At 42.5% G+C, this 21,672-nt stretch overlaps 1 protein-coding gene across 20 annotated transcripts in view; it reads right to left on the reverse strand.

The window, feature by feature from the left end:
* LOC310866120 (neurexin-1a) overlaps positions 1–21,672 on the reverse strand; it is a gene marked incomplete at its 5' end in the record, with an annotated part of 455,952 nt that overhangs the window by 213,611 nt on the left and 220,669 nt on the right. For 19 of the 20 annotated variants that reach the window (XM_083775482.1, XM_083775497.1, XM_083775483.1 and 16 more), the window contains one exon: positions 20,197–20,316. In XM_083775482.1, the coding sequence (XP_083631608.1) occupies positions 20,197–20,316 (120 nt within the window). Of the gene's footprint in view, positions 1–20,196; positions 20,318–21,672 lie in introns of those variants that run through there. The other variant, XM_083775493.1, reaches the window with a different exon arrangement.

Below are 21,672 nucleotides of genomic sequence, written 5' to 3' on the forward strand. Positions count from 1 at the left end.
TGATTCGCTGTCTCTTGCTTCTCTGTCAGCTGTCAATGTGGATAATGTGAACTTAAACCTTTATCTCATCTGGTTTGAGTGATGGCATGATCTAAACATTCAGCTTGTAGGAAAACAGTCTACATTCTTGAATAGCAAAAGAATAAATAGTAATTATTATTAACACTTAATTAACACATTTAATTAAAAGAAAATTGTATCATGCTTTATGTAGCATGTGACGTGTCAAACTAGGGCTTTTCATGATCCTGAATCCATTGCAAGCATTATAGTTTAGCAAAAAAACACACATTTTCAAATTATTTCTTGTCAATGTAATTGGCCGCCGACTCCCATCTGAAAATATGTTGTTCCAGGGACCCCCAAAAAAAGGAATCGTGAAAGCAAGCGCAAATAAGCAACTACACTTCAGAAACAAGCTCAAACTAATGCAAAGCACAACTATGAATATTAAGATATGTTACAGGAAAACTAGCCCAAAGTCGCTTATAATAAGCAGAACTGGCAACTCTGCAAACTAACGCTGCAGGCTAATTGCAAATAATGTTTTGTCGGCCGACTGGTTTGTGCGGATAAAAATGCTGTAGTCTGTTGCAATCTGCCAGTTTTAAGTAGTCTTTGACTAGTATGAACAAGATGGACAGTTTGGTGTGGAGTCACCTTACAGTAAGTATAGTGCATTCGATAGCAGCTTCAATGTTCAATTGCCTGTGCAATTGTCTTCTATAGTCAACAATTAAATTAGTATTGTTGCTTTGTAACAACAAAACCCACTTCTCCTTATTTCTCTTCAACATGCCCCCTCCGGCTTACCAATTAAAATCCTCCTCGCAAAGATGAGGGTCTCGCCATCGCACCACAAGACACTGCAGATGTGAAGAGGCCCACGATGTGATCGTACAGAGATTACAGTACAGACACGCCAGAGATGGCGTGCCATTCAAGCATGTGGCATACCAAGCAAAACCAGTGCTACTGTGTTCTCTAATCTGGCATCAGCAAGCATTAGACCTCTTGTGTTCATTTATCAATTTGTAACTCCGAGAGACTGTATCCATTTGTCTTTGTTGCATCTAACTGACGTGTACACGATACACATGTAACCAAATGGACCCTTTTACGGGTTCATTCGGTTACATTAAGTATCCTCTCAGAGTTAAATTACCACTGAGGACTTTACTGTGTAGACCCAGTGGTGTAAAGTAACTAAGTACATTTACTTAACCTGTACTGTACTTACGTGCAATTTTTACTCCACTACATTTATTTTAAAATCTTAATTACTAGTTACTTTAATTATTACAAAACATGCATTAAAACACTTCAGAATTTTGGCAATTTGAAAATTGCAGATCTACAAGCTCCAAAGCTTGTAGATCTTTCCAAAAGATTTGTATACATTTGAAAGCTTGAAATGGGACATTCTGCATAGTGAGTACTTTCTACTGTTGGTGCTTTAAGTACATTTTGATGTACAAAAAGGTACAATGGTACAAAAAGGTACATTTACTCAAGTACATTGCAGTATTGACTTCTACTTAATATGTAAAAACTGTGATTGCCGTTTCCACCACTGCTGGCCTCCTCTGCCGAACGCCATTTGCGTTGTCTGCGGGACGCCCCCCAGAACTCTGACACAGCATACGAGTAGCAGCATGCTACATGGGTTTATCAGGGAACGCAAACACAACATATGTTGGGCACTGCCCCCCTCCTCCCCCCCCAAGCAAAATGCCACGGAGCCGTGTGAGGCGCTGCAGAATAGATTAATGGCCGATGTGATTCTCTCTCTTGTTCTCGTGGTGTTTGCTCGTCAGGTTTTCAAGGCCTATACCAAGCAGCTCTCCCATCATGCATCATCACAGCGGCGTTTCCCACAACGTGTGATCAGTCAAGTGAGCCATTTGATCCTCATAATAATTGTACATGATGAGTCATAACGTGAAACCAAATTCACAGGCATTCCATACAATGGGTCTCCCCCAAACCAAGATGCTGGGCATGCAAAGAGCTTTCTGCAGAGATCACTTACAGTCACGTTAACAACATTCTCTCGCAGAAAGAAGAGGATACCCGGTTGCCATGCCAACGGCCTTTTCCCCCACTTATGCCCTGCCTGCTTCCTGGCATAGAAACCCACTTAAAGCCATTTAGCCAACCAGCATGAAGAGATCATTTGAAGTAATTAGGCCAGATAGTGACCACTGATGACATGCAGGATTATGGGAGGAGAACGAGACAAAGAACGAGGCAGAGAGAAGGAAAGACAGAAAAGGTGGTTCCCGTTATGCTTACCAGTGGTGTAAAGCATTGGTTCCCAACCTTTTTATACTGAAGTACCACCTAATAATAGTAATTATTAACACTCAATGTGTTAATAAAGTTTGCTTGATTGAAAAGGAGAGCAATTAGGAATCATGTTTAACTCAGCATCTTGCCTCGACATCAACGTTATTTCCTGATTTTCGGCTAAGATCCATCCACATCCATCCTTCAGGTACTGACATGCACTAATAGCCGAAGGCAGACGCAACCATGAAGGAACTGACCTGCTCATCAGCAGCCATTGGGGGGCTCAATGTCAACCATGAATGAACCGACCTGCTCATCAGCAGCCATTGGGGGGCTCAATGTCAACCATGAAGGAACTGACCTGCTCATCAGCAGCCATTGGGGGCTCAATGTCAACCATGAAGGAACCGACCTGCTCATCAGCAGCCATTGGGGGGCTCAATGTCAACCATGAAGGAACCGACCTGCTCATCAGCAGCCATTGGGGGGCTCAATGTCTTAACACAATTCCTGCTATACAATCATTTATGAGCAGCAAAATTAGTTCCTATGTATTTGCAAAGGGTTTGTATAATTGTTTTTTCCACCGTTGCTGAGTCCCGGCGTTCAGTTCAGTTGGATGGATGGATGAATAAAACGAAACAGCCAAAAGATTTCTGGGGTTCCGGACAACATCAATTGGCTGTCAGAACATGATGCGTGGAGTCGGGGGGGGGGGGGGGGGGGAGCGAACGTGGCTTCAGTTGGATTTTTCCAGCCGGGGCAAAGACACCAGGCGGCCGTTCGCTTCGTTCGCATCGCCCTGTTGGCCTCGTTCGCGCCGCGCCCATTCGCTCAACTTCGCTTAACAACCATATAATAGAGAAAGTACAGGACTATTTACATATAACGGAACTTCTTGCACTTCTGGTTAGACACTTTCCATTTTAGTGTTTTAGCTCAAGTACAAGTACAAGTAATACTTTGCCATATGGTGGTGTATAACTCAAGCATTATACTTCACTGTCTGCAAGACTGTAGGTAAGTCATGTAGGCACTACACAATTACAATACCATAGTTTATCAATAATTTAAAACATCAACTTTACCAGAACTTTACAGACTATTCACTTTTAGTAGGTTGAATGATGCACAGATCAATTGGATCCATGCAACAAAATGTTTGCCTCCAGTAGCGATCTATTGTATGAAGGAGACATGCTTGTTATTTCCGATTCCGAGCACTGAGTTTGTACTAGTTACAGTTTACAATGATGGGCTTTCAGTTGTGTGTGCACGTTCATGCACGTTGTTTTTGTGAGTAGGGGCACTGAAGTGAATACACACAAGCACTTTAAGAGTGCCTCTCTCATATCTCAAGGCACAATGGCTCCTCAAAGCTAGGCCAAGCGTTCAATAATACACACTGAAGCCCAAATATTTTCCAGACCCATATTTGTTGTTTGGCTGAGCTGCCTTATAAGAGGTCCACATCCAGGGCAGGCAGGACATTACTGTTTATGTCCCCCTGGCTTCACTGCCGGAATGTGTCCCCCCGCCTATTGACTGAAACCAAACTAAGTGGCTAATCCTTGCGTGCCTCCCCAGGGGAATAGGGCACGCTTGTGTGTGTAGCCTTGAACAAGGAAGTGCTAAATGCCAAGTGTGCTCCACTCCGCAGTCATTCCACCCTGCTTTGCAGTTTTAGATGAATTGCCAAATACATTTATTTTTAAATGTAGTAGCATTTATTATCAATTCAATTATAGTACCCAACTCACAACAAGTTGTCTCAAGACACTTAGAGCATAGACGCCACACTTGCCCCCTGAGAAAACATTGGTGACAGCGGCAAGGAAAAACTTTAACCCTGTAACACCCGGATTAATTTCTACTTGCAAAAAAGAGATTTCAACCTTACTACTACTTTTTACTACTAGGAAATTATGTAAAAAAAAAAAAAGGTTTTGCAAATGTTATGCACATTTATAATAATTATTCAAATAATAATAATAAATTAATAATTTACATTTGGGGGATATTTTTCACAATAATAAATAAAACATGTTCTAGACATTCTAATAATCATAGAATGTCTAGAACATCTTAGTTATTTTACTTACTTTTATCAGGGTTAAAGGTCCAGAGACTTTTAATTTGTGTGAATTTGAGCCACAGAGGCTCAAATATCATGACCAATGGCATTGCAATGTCATTACAATGAACATCAATGATGATGTTTAGGTGAAAAAAGAACATAATAAAATTATAATGAATTAATTAAAATATGTTGTATTATTGCAACGCTGGGTGTTACAGGGTTAATGCTCACAAACATAATATTATTGTACATTTCATTTGGGCAAAAAAATAATTCTTTACAAGTCTTGTTGAATCTTAACCCAATTCTTATTCATTCATTTTTGTTTTTTTTGTTTTTTTATAGAAGTTGGAATGGTGATTTTATTTATTTTTTGGATGGATGGATGGATAATCTTACTCATAATATGATGAATTAGGTTAATAATAATAATAATAATAATAATAATAATAAAACTTTATTTGTATAGCACCTTTCATGACATGAAATGCAGCTCAAAGTGCTTTACAGAACAATGGAGAATAAAAGACAAGCAATGCAACGACATTAAAAAACAAGCAGTTACAGTGAGGACATGAAAAATAAAAAATAAAAGATCAATTAAAGGCAATGTTGTAGAAGTGGGTCTTGAGCTGAGCTTTAAAAATGTCTACAGAGGCTGCCTGACGAAGGTACAGTGGGAGCTTGTTCCAAGCCGACGGCCCGTAGAAGCAAAAAGCTGCTTCCCCGTATTTTTTAGTTGCCATTTTTTTGGGCAAAGCGAGCAAGCCGGCGGTGGAAGACCTTAGGGGGCGGTTTGGGACATATTTAGGCAGGCAGTCATGTAGGTAGGAAGGTGCGAGACCATTGAGAGCTTTATAGACAAGTAAAATAATTTTAAAATCAATCCTAAAAACAACCGGAAGCCAGTGCAGTGATGCCAAAACTGGAGTAATATGTTCTCTCATCTTAGTTCTAGTTAAAACTCTGGCTGCTGCATTTTGGACAAGTTGTAATCTGTCAGTTGTTTTCTTAGGCAGTCCTGAAAAAAGTGCATTGCAGTAATCAAGCCGAGAAAAAACAAAGGCGTGGATTAGCGTTTTTGCATCGTCCAAGGACAAATAGGCTCTGATTCGTGCAATATTTCTAAGGTGAAAAAAGGCAATCTTGGTGACATGATTAATGTGTGAATTAAAGTTCAATTCAGAATCAATAATAACCCCCAGGTTCTTTACTGTACTGTTAGTTTCTACAGTTAGGTTGCCAAGTCTGCTTATTATTGATTCTTTCTGCTCACTAGAACCGATTATGAGAACTTCTGTCTTATCCTCATTTAGCTTGAGAAAGTTCTCACTCATCCAACATTTGATGCTAGACAGGCAGGTCAACAGCGGGTCTAAAGCACAGGGATCATCTGGAGCCACAGAAAGATATAGTTGGGTATCATCAGCATAGAAATGAAAATTGACTCCGTGATTGGTAATGAGTTCGCCCAATGGCAGTATGTACAAGGAGAAAAGCAGAGGGCCAAGAATCGAGCCCTGTGGAATACCAGAACTGATGTCATGTGTGTCTGAGTCAAACTCGGCTAGATTGACAAAGTAACTTCTGTTTGATAGGTAGGAGGAAAACCAGGACAGGGCCGTACCAGACAGGCCTATCCAGTGCTCTAGACGCTGTATTAAAATTGAATGGTCAATCGTGTCAAATACAGCCGTTAGATCTAGAAGTAAGAGAACGGATACATGTTTCTTGTCAGCAGACACCCTAAGATCATTCATTACTTTTACAAGTGCTGTTTCTGTGCTGTGACCTTTCCTAAAGCCAGATTGGAATTTATTGTGGACATTATTGTTCTGTAGAAACACATCCAATTGATGGAAGATGCATTTTTCTAAAACCTTGCCCAGAAAGGGTAGATTTGAAATGGGTCGATAGTTACCCAAAACAGCGGGATCAAGATTGTGTTTCTTGAGTAGGGGCCTAACTACAGCAGTCTTCAGTGAGTCTGGGAAGACGCCTGATTGTAGAGAGCTGTTTACAATTTTTAGGATATCTCCAATCACACTGTCTAAGACCTCTTTGAGAAAGGTGGTGGGAATTGTATCCAATGAACAGGAGGATGATGTCATCTGTGATATGGTTTTGCGGAGTTCGTCTTCATCAATTGCGCAGAACGATAATAGGCTCCCTCTGGAGAGATCTACCCTGGGACCATTAGCTGCTGTTTGAAGGTTTGCGCTAGCAGCAGCACCATTCATAATATCAGCTCTAATGTTAAAAATGTTGTTGTCAAAAAAGCATGCAAACTCATTACACTTAGCTTTAGAGGCCGGGAATGACTGCTTGTAGGACTGGGGGGGGGGTTAAAAGTCATTCAATGGTAGAGAATAGGACTCTGGCATTTTTCTTGTTCTCATTAATAATGCCAGAGAAATATGCCTGCCTTGCTAGACACAGGGCTTTGTTATAGGCGACTGTTGACTTTTTAAGAATCTCTAGGTGGATGGTGAGTTTATTTTTTCTCCAAGCTCGCTCAGCTCTACGACATTCTTGCTTCAGTGAGCGTGTATGCTCGTTTATCCAGGGTGTTACTCTGGTGTTATGTTTCTTTTTTGTTTTCATGGGAGCCACTATATCAAGAGCTGACTCTAGTTTAAGATTAAAAATTTGAACCATATCATTCACTGGGGGAGTATCGGGCAGGGGGGGGCCCAGATGACGAGAGAACTCGTCGGCTGCAGAAGAGCTAAAAAAAACGCTTTTTTATGGTATATTCAGTGATGTTTTTCTCTAGATCAGAGACAGTCATATTAAAACACAGCAAATAGTGGTCTGATAGCTCAGGCCTTTCAATAGTCCTTTCCACAGTGATGTTCAGCCCTCTAGAAATCACCAGGTCCAGAGTGTGCCCATGTTTATGTGTAGGCCCAACAACATGTTGGATAAACTCAAAGGAGTGCAATAACTCTAAGAAAGCCATAGCCACAGCATCTGTAGCATCATCCAGGTGAAGATTAAGATCACCTGATATAAGAGTTCTGTCATAGTTCGTGGAGCAGATAGATAAAAGTTCTGATATTTCTGTTAGAAATGTTGCTTTACTGCATTTTGGCGGGCGATAAATGCTAATCATTGGCATAGAGGATTGACCATGTAGTATAGTGGCCTGGTATTCAAAGGATGTAAAGCAGCCAAGGGTCAGAGCCTTGAATTTTAACGTGTCTGAAAAAATTATTGCCAGTCCACCTCCTTTCTTAGCTTCGCGAACAGAGTGAATGAAACTGTAGTTTGCGGGACAGGCTGGCGCTAGGAGAACAGCTCCATCCGAGCCAAGCCATGTCTCTGTTAGAAAGATTATATCTAGCTTCTCTTTGCAGATTATATCATTTACAGAGGAGGACTTATTTGTTAGTGACCTGATGTTAAACAAGGCAAGTTTAAGCTTGTTATCACATTTTTGGGGGCTGTGATGCCTGAGAGGTACAGTAACCAAACAGCATTTTCTCTCCAGTTAGTTATGCTTTAGTTTGAATAACAACTTTCACTCTGAATTATTCTACTTTTTGCCAACAAAGCTTCATATTTTAGTCTCTCTCCAGCATACATCAATTTGATTTCTGGATGAATGGACTGATTAAAACTGAAGACGTGATTGTGATGGCATGGCCATCGGACGCTATATGGAAATACTATGCAAAACACTGTGTATAGTGGTTCCAACGGCTGCACTGGAGTCAATTAACCTGTCAGTGTCTGAATATGAAAATTAATATGTCAGGCTGCCTCAATTTGTATGAGCGTGGGCGCTGATTCAGATGGTAATAACTGACACGCATAAATATAGTGCATGCAGCAGAGCTGCATGATGCATGTAATAAACCGTGACATGCTTAAAATAAAGTTTCAATGACTCAAATATAGTGGTCACAATTGTTATTGTGAATATTGGTGTAAACCACAGTAGAGTAGGCCTTGCACGGTGCACTGGATGGTGAGGTGAGAATTAACCTTGATTTACTGTATGTGCCAAAAATAGCCGACCTACAAGCTCACAACATGTTCCGCTGCGGCACACTGTGAGCTTGTGGGTCGGCTATTTTGGGTGTGCGACACGACACGTCAGTCGTAATTTATACTGTACACTAACTCTAAAGGTCATTACACACTGGCGAATTAGCGACGCGATGCGAATAAGCGATTTGAAAATGCGAAATATTGCATGTTGCAGTTCGCCTGCGAATCTCTGCAAAATACGACACCAGAGCGAACAAATAAAAGCGAAAACGGTCGCATTTTCGCACATTCGCCACTGATGTGGAAGCTTGCATGGACTTCAATTGGTTTTTTTTTTAAATGCGAATTATTCGCACGAATATATCGCGTCGCTAATTCGCCAGTGTGTAATGACCTTAACTTCAGAATATTTTGATTTTGTCTTAGTCTTTTGAATAATACCATTTAGTCTTAGTCCTATTTAGTCTTCTCGTTTAGTCTTAGTCTAGTCTAAAGGCAAGCCCAAACCACACCAAAGGGTCGGGTTGGGACAAAACAGCAACTCAATGAGTTGTATTGGTGTAGTTGACCTTAAACATTGTTTTGTCCCAATCCGACCCTTTGGTGTGGTTTGCAAGTCTGATTGAACACTACAAACCCGCACACTCAGATCAGCCAACGCAGGGAAGCTGGAAGTACCTTCACTAAAAACGCTGGGACAACGCTCCACAGTGCGTCCCAAACTCTTCTCCCTTCTGGCTCCAAAACTATGGAATGCACTTCACATCACAATCAGAACTGCAGACTCACTCCCAAATCTTCCGCCGTATAGTCTGAAAACCCACCTATTAAGACTCCATGGCCCGTAGCACTTGCCCTAGCCCCGACGACCCGAGGAGTATGCAAAGGCTCAAGTTATGTAACTAGTAGGGATGTGCCGATGAGACATTTTGGCCGATATCGATATCCGATATAATGAATTGCTGTTATGTCGATATGATCTCATTCTGTATTGAAAATATATAATAATTGTGTCCATTCTGAAAAATACATGTAACAGGGTATCTGGCTATCTGCACTGCAGGCTTAGGCAAGTCAGATTTATCTTTAATACCTTTATATTTAATATTGTGAGCTTGTAGACCTGTTCAAGCTGTTACTTTGGGCTTGTTTATCTGTAAAGACAGCCAGATTAATCAGACCTATTAATTAATCGGTCTGATTGATTAATCGAACCGATGCCGATTAATCTAAAAACAACTAAAATCGGCCGATACCGATGTATTTGCCGATTAATCTCCCATCACTACTGTTTAGATATTCCACTGTTACGTTCTTAGCTTACGTATGATTCATGATAACTACTTTTTTTTGTATATGATGTATTGTATTGTTTTTTGTTCTTGCATAATGTAAATCGCTCAGGATTAAGAGCGTCTGTTAAATGCCTAAATTGTAGTTTGGGCTTTAGTTGACTAAATATCTGAAACCTTAGTCGACTTAGTCTTTAGTCTTAGTTTTAGTCAAAACTAAACACTGTACACTAACACACATTTCAGTTCAATAAGCAATATCTTTCTTCAAAGAATATTTTCAAACTCTTTTGTCGTTTCTTTTTCTCGATAGGCCACAGTAAGCTACATTTAATTAAAAGGAGGCGGGATTAATCCAGTGCAAAACCACCATATACCATGCTATCTTGGTACTTTATATGCCATAGCAGCGTATTGTTTTATGTCCCTGCTCAATGCACAATCAAACCACACTCCATCATTTACTATAATGCCTCATTTATACCTAAAATTTGAAAAGAAAAGAAAAGGGGAAAAAAAAGCTCAGTCTTTCTTGTGGTTTGTCAGTATTAATTGTTGGTGTCTGGTTTGTACTGTTCATTCGTGGAGTAGTGGGTCCTTCAGGACTTAATCAGAAACACATGACAGAAATAAGGATCCTGGCCAACGCTGGTATATTATACTGTGCTCGGAATAAATTAGGTCTATGTCCCTGGCGAACCAGACAGTCAGTTAGCCAGGGGCCCAGACAGACAATTCACTACATACAAAGCAGGGTCTGACACATTAGAACTCAAGTGAGCGCAGGCCCTCTTTTGTCCCTCGGGCATCGAGGACAGAGACTAGAGCCCCACACAGTCCCCACTGTTGATACAATATTGACATGGCACTAATGGCAAGACAGGACGGAGGGGCAACCAGGCGAGGTGAAGATCGCGTGGAGGCCAGGCATTACCAGCCACCCTGGCCCTTCCACGACCCACTTTAGTTCAACAGCAAACACTGTCCTATTTGTCTCTGTGCATCACCCTCAGACACTTGACCACAGCAGTCCAAATCCCCCAGGACAACAAAACTGGAGTTAAACTCTTATCCAGACAAACACACTTGTGTGTCTGCACGCACACGTGCACATGCACGCACACATGTGTGCACGTACACACACGTGCACAGTTGCACGCACGCACACAGCCTCTAAATGAATAGCATACCACTTTTATCAAACCCCTTTGGACGCCGCAGAGAGGATGCGAGTGCAATATGGTCGGCAACATTAAATCACAGCAAGCTTAAAGGATTTCGGTTTAGCTTGTTACTCCAACGTGATTTTGCATTCACAGAAAAGCAGTGCAGGCGTTTACAAACATAGATGAGGTCTATATCTCCTGTCTGTGACCATACCATAGCCTGCCCACACACAGCTTTCTTTCAGATGGAACAGAAACAACAAACGAACAAGTCCCTACAAGTAAAAACTTGCAGGGACAGTGATTGTTCAGTAACCATAATCCATCATGGCTGTGGGTCTGTTTTAATTTGTGTACTGTAAACTACATTTACCTCCTTCAAGCATTTTCCAGTTCATGTCTAAACCGAGTTAAAGCTGCAATCCGGAACTTATTTGAATGAACAAATGTTAGTTTAACCGATCTGTGTGGCAGATCATGTTAATAAAGCACCATATATCTCCTGGACAAGCATCTATAGAGGAGATCGCCTCTTGGTTGAGAGTCAGAAATGTTTGCCTCTCACGCGGGGAGGCCCACGCTCCAATCCATGGATAGGACACAGATGTTCCGGATCGCAGCTTTAACAGTGATGGAGAGGCAGTATGAAATCCAGAAGAAAAAGCATCAGTGATGCAATCGGAGTGTGTCAGTGTGATGATGAAGGCTTCTTCTTGGTGAGGTTTTTTTATATATATATATTTCACCTATCATTCTGAGGGGAATACCGCAAAGTTTACTTTTACTCTGAGACACCTGGTGCGCTGTTGCTCAATAAAAGATGGGAGCGTTCTGAAAAAAGAATCGGCATTCTGGAGGCGGCTGCACACACAGCCACATACACGCACTCTTGCTTTATTGAAAGCAACTGAAAAATAGACAGACAGTATGCCAAGCATACACTGTGAATATGATTCTGACACGGACCAGAATAACTGTGAGGACCATCTCTTTTAAATAAAAAGAGACAGGCACTCAATGAAATCAAAGTATGTAATACATGCTATTACCTGCTGCACACCATGAAATCATCAGCGTTCATAATTTATCCATTTGTAACTCAGAGAGTGCACAAATGGAAGCGACTAATGCACCATTTGTACCCTCTCAGTGAAAATAACACTGGATGTTATTTCACTGTGCAGAGCTCAGGCTCAGGAGAAGAGCTATATTACCAGTTAGTACAGATCAAATAGTTCTCAACACAGGAGCACCACAAGGTTCTTGTTTCAGCCCACTACTGTTCAGTCCGCTACGAGTCACTCAATTAACTCAAACCAGTCATTGTCTCCACCAGGCCGTGTGCGTGTGTAGGGCTGTCGCAATTATCGCATTTATCGCATATCGCGCTATTACAAGTTGAAACCGCAAGGGGGCAGAAAAAACGCACAGGCGCAATAAACCGCAGGATCCCTGACAGTGGGCCGATGGACGCCCTGCAGCGGCCATCGCAGACGCAGCGAACGCAGCGAACGTGGAGCCAACAAAGGACTCTTGGTTAGAGACCTCTGCTGAGATCAATGAGCGATGCTCCTGCGCTGATTGTGCCCAATCAGTGCAAGAGCAACAGTGCAAGAGAGTTCGAGCAGAAACCAAACTCACTCGCTATCTACAGAAGGAATTATTTACCAATGTTGATCCTCATCTGGTGGCGTGAAAACCAGGCTAGATTCCTTCAACTTTCTAAAATTGCATGCAACATGTGTAGGGCTGTAGGCTATTTGTGCTATAAGTGCACCATCCGAGAGTTTTCCGTGAAGCGGGGAATATCGTTACTGTTCTGTTTGCTGTTTGTTATTAGGCTGATATAGTTGCTCAGTGAGTTTGGAAGTAAAGAAGAGTTGTGTTAAGCTGTATCATTCATGGTCTGCTGATTCACAAGCTCTTCTTTACTTCCAAACTCACGGAGCAACTATCATAATAACAAGAAGCAAACAGAACAATTATCAATTTGCGTTCTTCTCTGAAGCCGTTGCGGGTTATATAGGCAGTTGATGGTGTGTTCCATTTTCATTACTGCTTTCGGTTTTACACCATTCATTTAATATATTAAATTAATATATTAAATTAATGAAGACCAGGACTAATTGAAGATTAATTTTAAATAAACATTGTCGTCTCTGCCATTTATAAAGCAACATAGTAAAGTAAAGCTTAGTGTAACTTTCGTTTATTAATAATGTATTTTTTCATTCATTTTAAAGGGGGCTTGAGAACTATATTGCACAGTATCGCATATCGCGCTTCTGAGACAATTGATCGCACCGCGGACAGCCCTATGCGTGTGTGTGTGTGTGCGTCCATCTGTCCAGCTAATCTCTGGCACCGTTAACTTCGTCAATACCAAATTTGCACACACGCTCCCTGGATGCCAATGATGAACCTCTGCCCCAAATGTTCCAGAACGGCCTGTTATAGCACCACCAGGAGGCCAACTTTTGAAAAACACATTTTTGGATATTACTACTCCAGATTCTGTCCAAAGATTCCGCAAATCGTTACACACTATCTCCATAGTCATGTGTTCAAGACAGATCTGTCCAATATTTCATTGGCTAACATTGGCTTTCAAAGTTTGCAGGATTGTCCCGTTTTAAACAAAAACCCTCGAATCATGAACGCAGCATGCAATTTACGTGAAATCTTTCACAGACTTTCCTACTAGGCTGAGGAATATATCCCACCCATTTTACATTGGCCTGGTATGGCACCACCAGGAGGCCACAACCTGACCTGCCCTGGTGGAGACCTGTGCCCCGAGGGGCACTATATCTAGTTTTCCATTAAAACGGTTTAAAACCTACGTACCATACTGTACGTCAAAACCTACTGACTGCTATAATGTGCTGCACACAGTAAAATAAAATAGTTAAATTTACACTACAGTGCACATCCTCTTGAATTGTCAGAACAATGGCAGGCAGGGCTAGCTCAGTGGTTTTCAAACGGGCAAGTCAAAATCTCTTCATAGCAAGGATAGACACTTTACAAGCTGTACTGTATAAATTCCACCTATATAGACAAATAGTTTAAAGGTTTAAAGTACTTAAAATACTACTTTTAGAATATTGAATTTGGCTCTGTATTGGGAAATGAGTGCCAACAACTACTGATTGTAATTACATAAAACAATTATGCATACCATGCTGTATAGTTGTATACAGTATATCAATAATAATGTGTGGTTGTCACAAAATCCCAAGGCACACCTGAAATTGTGTCTCAGCACACACCAGGGTGCCTTGGCACACCATTTGAGAATCCAACGGGACACCTCATGGCCAACCTCATCCATTGCTTCTCTCTCTTTATAAATAATATGCTCATGTTTAGAAAAAGATCTCTCCCGATATGGGAGCGCACGTGTCTAAAGAATAACGAGGCCGCCACGCTGTTGCCACTAAGCGAACCTCCCGTCTTCCACTTTGTGATTTTCTGCTCCACGTCTGTTCCGAGAGCCATTCGTCTTGGCCGTGACCGCCGGTGAGCTTGCTGAATTACAGGAGATGTCATGTCGCAAACCGCACGACGCTGCACATCTCCTCACTCGATTTGGTCCATTACAATGAAAAGCCACTTCCCCATACGCAGATGTGCGGGTGCCGGGAGGTCTTTTCAAATTGACCGGGTAATTTTCAAAATCCTGAGGGTTTTACCGTGCAATGTATAGTGAGTTAACCCCCATACTCGTAGCACATGTCGTTTTGATGTGTCTAGTAGTGGATAATAGTCCTTCTCAGAAAATAAACCACCTTAACCCTTAGTTGACTGGGGTCACCCAGGGCTGTACTCCAGGAGCCAGTTGCAACCACCTCACTACACTAACCACACTAAGTTCCTATAGCTTAAATGGCTTTTAAGTCAAGACACATGCATTACTAAAAGCAATTTAAGCTATAACTAGGCTAAGTTTTAACTTAGTGTGAGGCAGTGCAACCCTAGCCTGGTAGAATCCCTCCCCCTGCTGGACAACATTTGCATTCTGACAGCTAAGGGTGAGTCTGGGATCTCTCAGGCAGAGACGATGTACTCCGGACCAAATCTGGAGCGATATGCGGCTCTATGGGGCCACTAGAGGCGGGATCAACGTAAGACTTATGACATATTGAAGCTGTGCCACAGCGCAATGTAAACACAAGACTACAACTCGAAAGTATTATGGAGATATCGGATGCTGCTTCCGGGTTCATCGTTTCTGCCTGAGAGATCCCAGATGCAGGCAGGAGGAGGGAACTTGTGAACTCAGTACTGCCGCAATCTGGCGGAGTCAGGTTAGTGCAACCCCCTACTGGTCTGCCAATATTTCTGCTAGTACAGTATTTCCCTCTACACCAAATATCTGTGCCAAACATATCCCATCTACAAGCTCAGGGGCGTGTGCAGATAGACACAAGGTAGTACTAGAGCACCTGCCCTTTGCCCTCTGCACAACAAAGTGCCCTTTTGAAAGTTAGTTTTTTGTACAGTTTGTTCATTTTATTTTGTACAGTGTACAGTATGTGGCACATGGTGACATCAACAAATTCTGTATTATTTATGCCCCAAATTCTATAAATCTCAATATGTCACACTATTAAGGAAGCCGGCGGTTCCACTCACAAGGTGCCCATTTTCCACGTAAGCACATGCCCCTCAAGTGTAAGTGCACACCACGGTACAAGCTCACAATGTGTCGCACTTTGACATGTTGTGAACGTCAGTATATAGGGATGCTATAGGGTTAATAAAAGGGTCTTGTTTGGGCTCATTTTAACCTAAATGCCTCACTAGCAGAGCTCCCCAAAAGATGTACACGCATTTTGAACCTCAGCATTAATTTGTTCTGGTCAAAGGGCTCAACACTTTGAAAAGCATTATCTTCACCCGAGGACAAAAAATGAAATGGTACCATCAAATATTACGGGAGCTCCCTTATGATTTAGTGACTGGCAGCTGTACAATGTACCAGGACTCAGAATATTATTGTGGCCGGGAGCTGATAGATGGAGTTTTTCCTCCATTTGAGAAGGCAGGGTGCCGAGACTAGCCACCAGAGAGATATGTGGAATTGCAACGGGCTCCAAGTGTGAGTTGGTCCCTCTGAGACGTGCTGCTCTGTTGTAAATTGCCTGCACTTCAGCTTATGCAAATGCGTGTGGTAAAATGTGATATTCTCCCCTGTGATGTGGGTTTTTTCCATCGTTTTTTCCATTCTCTCTCTGACAATCCATCAACTGAGATAAAACCACAACCTCTCCAGCTGCTTTATATTTCACCACTCAGGGTTTTTCTTCTTCTCTTTTTTTTTGCTCTGCAGAGAAAAAGTCTCTCCACTGCTCAAACAGGTACAGTTTACCAATAAGCCAGGGGAGAAGATGGTTTAGCATAACGCCCTGTGCATTGATTAGTGCTATGGTGTTGGTGCGTCAGCAGGAATATTGAGACTGAGGGCTGATTTATACGTGGTTGTGCACCAGTGCTGTGTGCACTGAAAACAGGCAATCTACAAGCTCACAATGCGTCACATTGTGGTGCATTGTGAGGCCTTCATTGAGTCATAATGCATGTGCGCTGCTTCCTCCAGTGCAGTAAAATGAGCTCTAATGAGGAATACGCATTATTAAAAAACTGAGTCAGACTCCCTGTTTCTCTCCCCACCTCCCCCAAAAAGTTCCAGGCAGGTTCACTGGGAGTTCGACATCAAAAATATAATTCAGTGCCTCCGCAATAACCCTACCCCTCTGCTGAACCCCTCGTCTGGTCTAAGAAGGAAGGTATGACAGATAACAAAGACACGGAAGGAGGAAGAGGTTAGGGGGGGGGGGGGGGGGGTGCTGTCCTCAAAGTTCACGTCTCTTGGACGGAAGAATCCTTTTAGCGTTATCATGGCCGGCGGATATGTGCGGGATGTAAGACCGCACTGTGGAATGTATTAACGCTTTCTCTTGATAACAAAAGACGTGGTGTTATCAGGCAGGCAGAAGTGTGACTCAGAATGCATTAACATTTATGGCACACACCCTCCCTCTCCTTTTGTGTCATCTCCGGAGTGCCCACTCTGGTCTTTTTTTCCCTCCTTAATGCAGCTCAGCACTCTTTACTAGTGTGAACCACCCCCGAAGAAAATAATGACCAGACCAATCCCCCGTGCATATTTTGCATGATAAAGTAGCCTATTTTCTTACGGTGCTGCAGACATTACCCCACTTCCTTCTACAGCCAAACAGTAATGAGAATACATCCCCCTGAACCCAATGCCCAGTTAGATGTCTTTAAGAGAGATTAATAGAGCATTCACTTTTAAGTTGTACTGTATCACGCATGCGACGACGCACCGCAAAATAAGTGTACAGTAACTCTAAGAGGTACAATGTGCATTTTTACAGATGACTTAGCATAGATAGTATGAATTCATGATGCAATATTCTGTACTCACATTGATATAAATATAAATGTAATTTTGCAATGCATTAAGTTGAGTCTGTCTGTCTGTTTGAGCACGGATTGTCCGTGACGTCATGTTGTTGACGTCATCAGACGTCATAATTGTGATGAAGGCTCGCTCACTTCACACGGGTGTCATTTTTGAGGGGCGCTAGCCCCTCCTATATACAGCTTTTGTCCCCACAAAATGTCCGCAACACAAACATTAAATGCCATTGACAATGAAGGGAAAATTGACGTCATCTTGTCCACACACGTCTCATATTTGCCATCGACAATTAAACGAAATATTAGGTCAAATGTCTGCCAAATATGATGTAAATTTATGGCAACAGGCAATCTGATTGGCCAGTATGAGATGATTCATGATGATGTACGATGATATGTCAATATTGTTATTGTTGAAGTCTGTATAGGTTCCCCTTGTGGTGAATGCATCTTTTCAATTTCCCGATCAAGATCAGGCAGGAAAGGATAAGAGCTCAGCCTCAGTCCGGGAACTTGGAAGCACATAACAATGGTGAGCATTTGTGTGTGTGTGTGTGTGTGTGTGTGTGTGTGTGTGTGTGTGTGTGTGTGTGTGTGTGTGTGTGTGTGTGTGTGGTCGGATACAAAATGATTGTGGTGTTGTTGCCGCTGCAAACAAACACCTACCTTTGTTGTTGTCCAGCCAGCGGTCTCTGTGGGTGTTTTGTTTAACTGAATACGGCGACGCATCCGAGGCCGACGATTGAAATCATAAATGTCAAACCTAACGTTATTCATTTTTTAATAATTTTCGTTTGTTTGTGGCTTTCGCCTTTATTTTTTATAGAGGGATAGAGTAACAGTATGCCGACAGGACATGGGGGAGAGAGATGGGGGGTGACATGCAGTAAAGGCCGGGATCGGGAGTCGAGACCGCGGCACACTGCCAGACTGGAGTACCAGCCAAGGTGCCCAGACGGCTACGCCAGCAACCTGGCGTAAAGGGTTATGAAGAACCCAGCTTGCGTGTGCTGTGCCCCATATACTTGTACGAGTCAACTAATTATAGGTTTTCAATTATGTTACAGAAATACTACGCTATGTGATCCGACGACCAGGGGTGTCCCGGTTTCAAGCTGGGGGGGAGGGGGAGCCTGAGTCCCACTCAAATGGCCCAGTTCCAGTGTTCGTCGACTAATACTATGACAAGAATGTGCCACAATTAAATTCCTGTCCCCACTCATTATTACCCAACCACCACATCCATGGTGTTGAAAGGTGCAGTCACAATAGCTGTGCTAAACACTGTATAAATGCAGATACAGGTGGGCTTACATGCACCTTCATTTACTTTAAGTATGTGCCAGATTGATCATACTACAATAACAGTAACCAATGCAGGACTCTTACCGGGGTCTCTGTCCTGCATGGAAAACCTGATGTCAACCGTTAATCCAATGGGGAATTCTCCCCCACCTCCTTGGCCAATTATAGGCCTACTTAAACTTGTAAGGAAGCCCAATTAAACACTTATTTTGCCCAAAACGTCTCCAGACGTCTTAATAATTACACCCGTAGAAGGCCCAGGACGTGTGTGGAGACATCTTTAGGTCCTTTTTAAATTGTATAAAAACCGGAACGCTTTTTTGAGCTCCCGTTGCTAGGCAACGCCTTTCTCTGAGCTCCCGGACATGTTTCCAGCCATTTACCATTCACTTCCTTGTTTACGGGAGGGCAAATCTTTCCATTATCTCTGAATCTACGGTGCTCTCCACATGGTTTTGATCATGATGTTAGCTGTTGGTTTTCGTGTAGCAAACCAATGGATGAGTCCTCCGGCTCCCCGATATTTGATTAGCTAACTATGAGCAGCTGGTTAAATACTAGATTGTCATCATCATCATCCTTCGAGTGCCCTCGAGATCTGCGACACAAGCTGCTTCCACTGGTCTCTGTTGCTCATTGCCACACCAAGTTCATTCACAGTCAGTCCTGTGTCCCTACTCAGAACATCTGGAAATGTGAGAGGTTGTGTTCCTCCTGATGGGCAGGGTAGTCTCCACAGAAGAATATAGCTTACATAAACTGTAGCTTATTACAAGCACTTCAGGCATGTCCTTTCCTTGTCAGGAAGTCCTTTCTGCTACTGACTACTTAATTATAATTAATTTCCATTTATTAATAAGGGACATTCAAGCTCATGGCCTACTCGTTAAAGTTAGAAGGACTAGCCTACACGAAACATTGAATAAACATCACTTAGTCTCAAACCGTAATGGACCTTTGAAATTGGTTCTGAGATCCGAGTGGAGCCGACATACTGTAAAATAAATAAAAAAGAAATAGGCACCCGCACACCGGAATTACATTAAATCGCATGTTTTCACCTCAATGAATAAAGTAATCCATGATTGATTCCACAGAGGTTTGATGATTTGTGCGTGCGTGCTCTCTTGGCTTTCACTTTAACTGACAGGGAAATAAATGTGTTCCCCCATATATTTCGCTGTAATCTGATCTGATCCCTGGTCAGCCAGACAGCAGCACCTACAGAGCCAGCCTACAAAGAAGATGATTGTTGTTATGCATTAGCTTGTCTGACAAGCGAGATAAACTGGAGAATGGTCGTTGCAGCGAGAGGCAAACATGCATCCAATACAACAACGATTGTGCAACAAAATGTGAACGGTGTTAACCAGCGCCAGGTCGGGAAAAATAAATAAATAATTAGACAAGTCATCTCCCAATAGTGGGGGGACATTCTGACCCTTCTGACCCCCCCTCCGGCGCCTATGAACATTATACCTCCCGTTTCTGGGGGTAAATTGCTGGGGAGGGGACTCCCCTGTAAGCCCTTCAAGAACCTATGGGAGTCCCCGCCCGGACCCCACTTTGGTAACCACTGTACTACAGCAAGGACAGGAACAGTGGGATGTCCTACCGTCATTACAGAGCGGTCCGCCAAACGACGTCATGCTGCAGTCGCAGCTGAAGCCCTCCCACTGTTGCAGACACACCCCCTGGTTGGCACACGAGTCCTCTTGGCAGGTGGTACTGGGACCTGGACACATGCACGCATGCACGCACACGCACACGCACACGCACACACACACACACACACACACACACACACACACACACACTGGTGAAGCAGATATTTGCAGTATGAGGGAAAACAACCTACGTTACACCTGTCTGTGAACCACAGCTATACTGCTGATAAAGAAGACCAACTGAAAAAACCCTGATTTAATCGATTTGAATAGTATTATTTGGTATCCGCGTCAGCTTATGAATTATTAATTGTAACTACAGTGTTTTGTAATTAGACATCACACGCACGCACACACACACACACACACACACGTGACAATCATGACATTACTTACATAAATTCAATGAGTTTACATACCAGTTTTACGTATTGTATAATTGTAACTCTACCAAAGGATTTATCATTTATTGTACACAAACATACCAAAACAAGACAATGCACACAGTGGAACAGATATAGAACAGCATTACAAATTAAAACTGAAACGTTTAAGCATCTCTTATTGTGGTCATTAGGTTGTATTAAAGTCATTGACGGTTAGTTTTTCTCGCCTCCCTTCCTTGATTCATATTTTACTTCACTTTTTATAATTATTTATTGCATTCAGCAGCTGCTGTCGCCAAGAATAAAGAATGCACACAAAGTTAGAGGTTACATCCCAATTTATAATAGGACAGTTTACAAACTTCCTGTAGTAGTTATATGGCACATACAGTATATAGCTCTGACATGTCCATTCACAAAAAAAAGAAAAAACAGACAGAAACTGGCGGGTTAGGGTCTGATCACAGAGGGACCAGCCATCGACTTTATGTGGCTTGATCCCGCTCGGTTTACTGGAAATCCAGCTGTGCACTGAACGGATGCATATGAAATGCAGGAAAAAAATTGGTGCACTAGCTTCCATATCAGCGAATCTCCATGGCTGAGAGACAGCAAAGCATGAGAGAACTCCCAAATGTGTTGACAGCCAGCGTGTTTGATTAGCTTGTTTGTGCACCTATCCATCATCCCATCAGTACATCAGCAACACTGCCAGCAACACTGTCAGCTGGTCAGTCAGTCAGTCAGTCAGTCAGTCAGTCAGTCAGTCAGTCAGTCAGTCAGTCAGTCAGCCAGCCAGCCAGCCAGTCAGTCAGGACAATTCTGTACACAGGCACGGCACACTGTCAGTTTGTTTGGTTGTTTGTCTGCCAGTCATCCCTCGGGTTAAGAAAGACCAATTCATATGCTGTTGTACGACAACATCGCTCGCCACAAATAAGCGACGTTGGGCGTGCTACGTGGCCGTACGGCAACATACTGTATGACTTGGAGGTAATAGTTCACTGAAATGGAGTAATGGTGCAGGCTTAGTACAGT

Source organism: Protomyctophum parallelum (genome assembly GCF_964188405.1).
Source record: "Protomyctophum parallelum genome assembly, chromosome: 10".
In the NCBI taxonomy this organism is placed as follows: domain Eukaryota; kingdom Metazoa; phylum Chordata; class Actinopteri; order Myctophiformes; family Myctophidae; genus Protomyctophum; species Protomyctophum parallelum.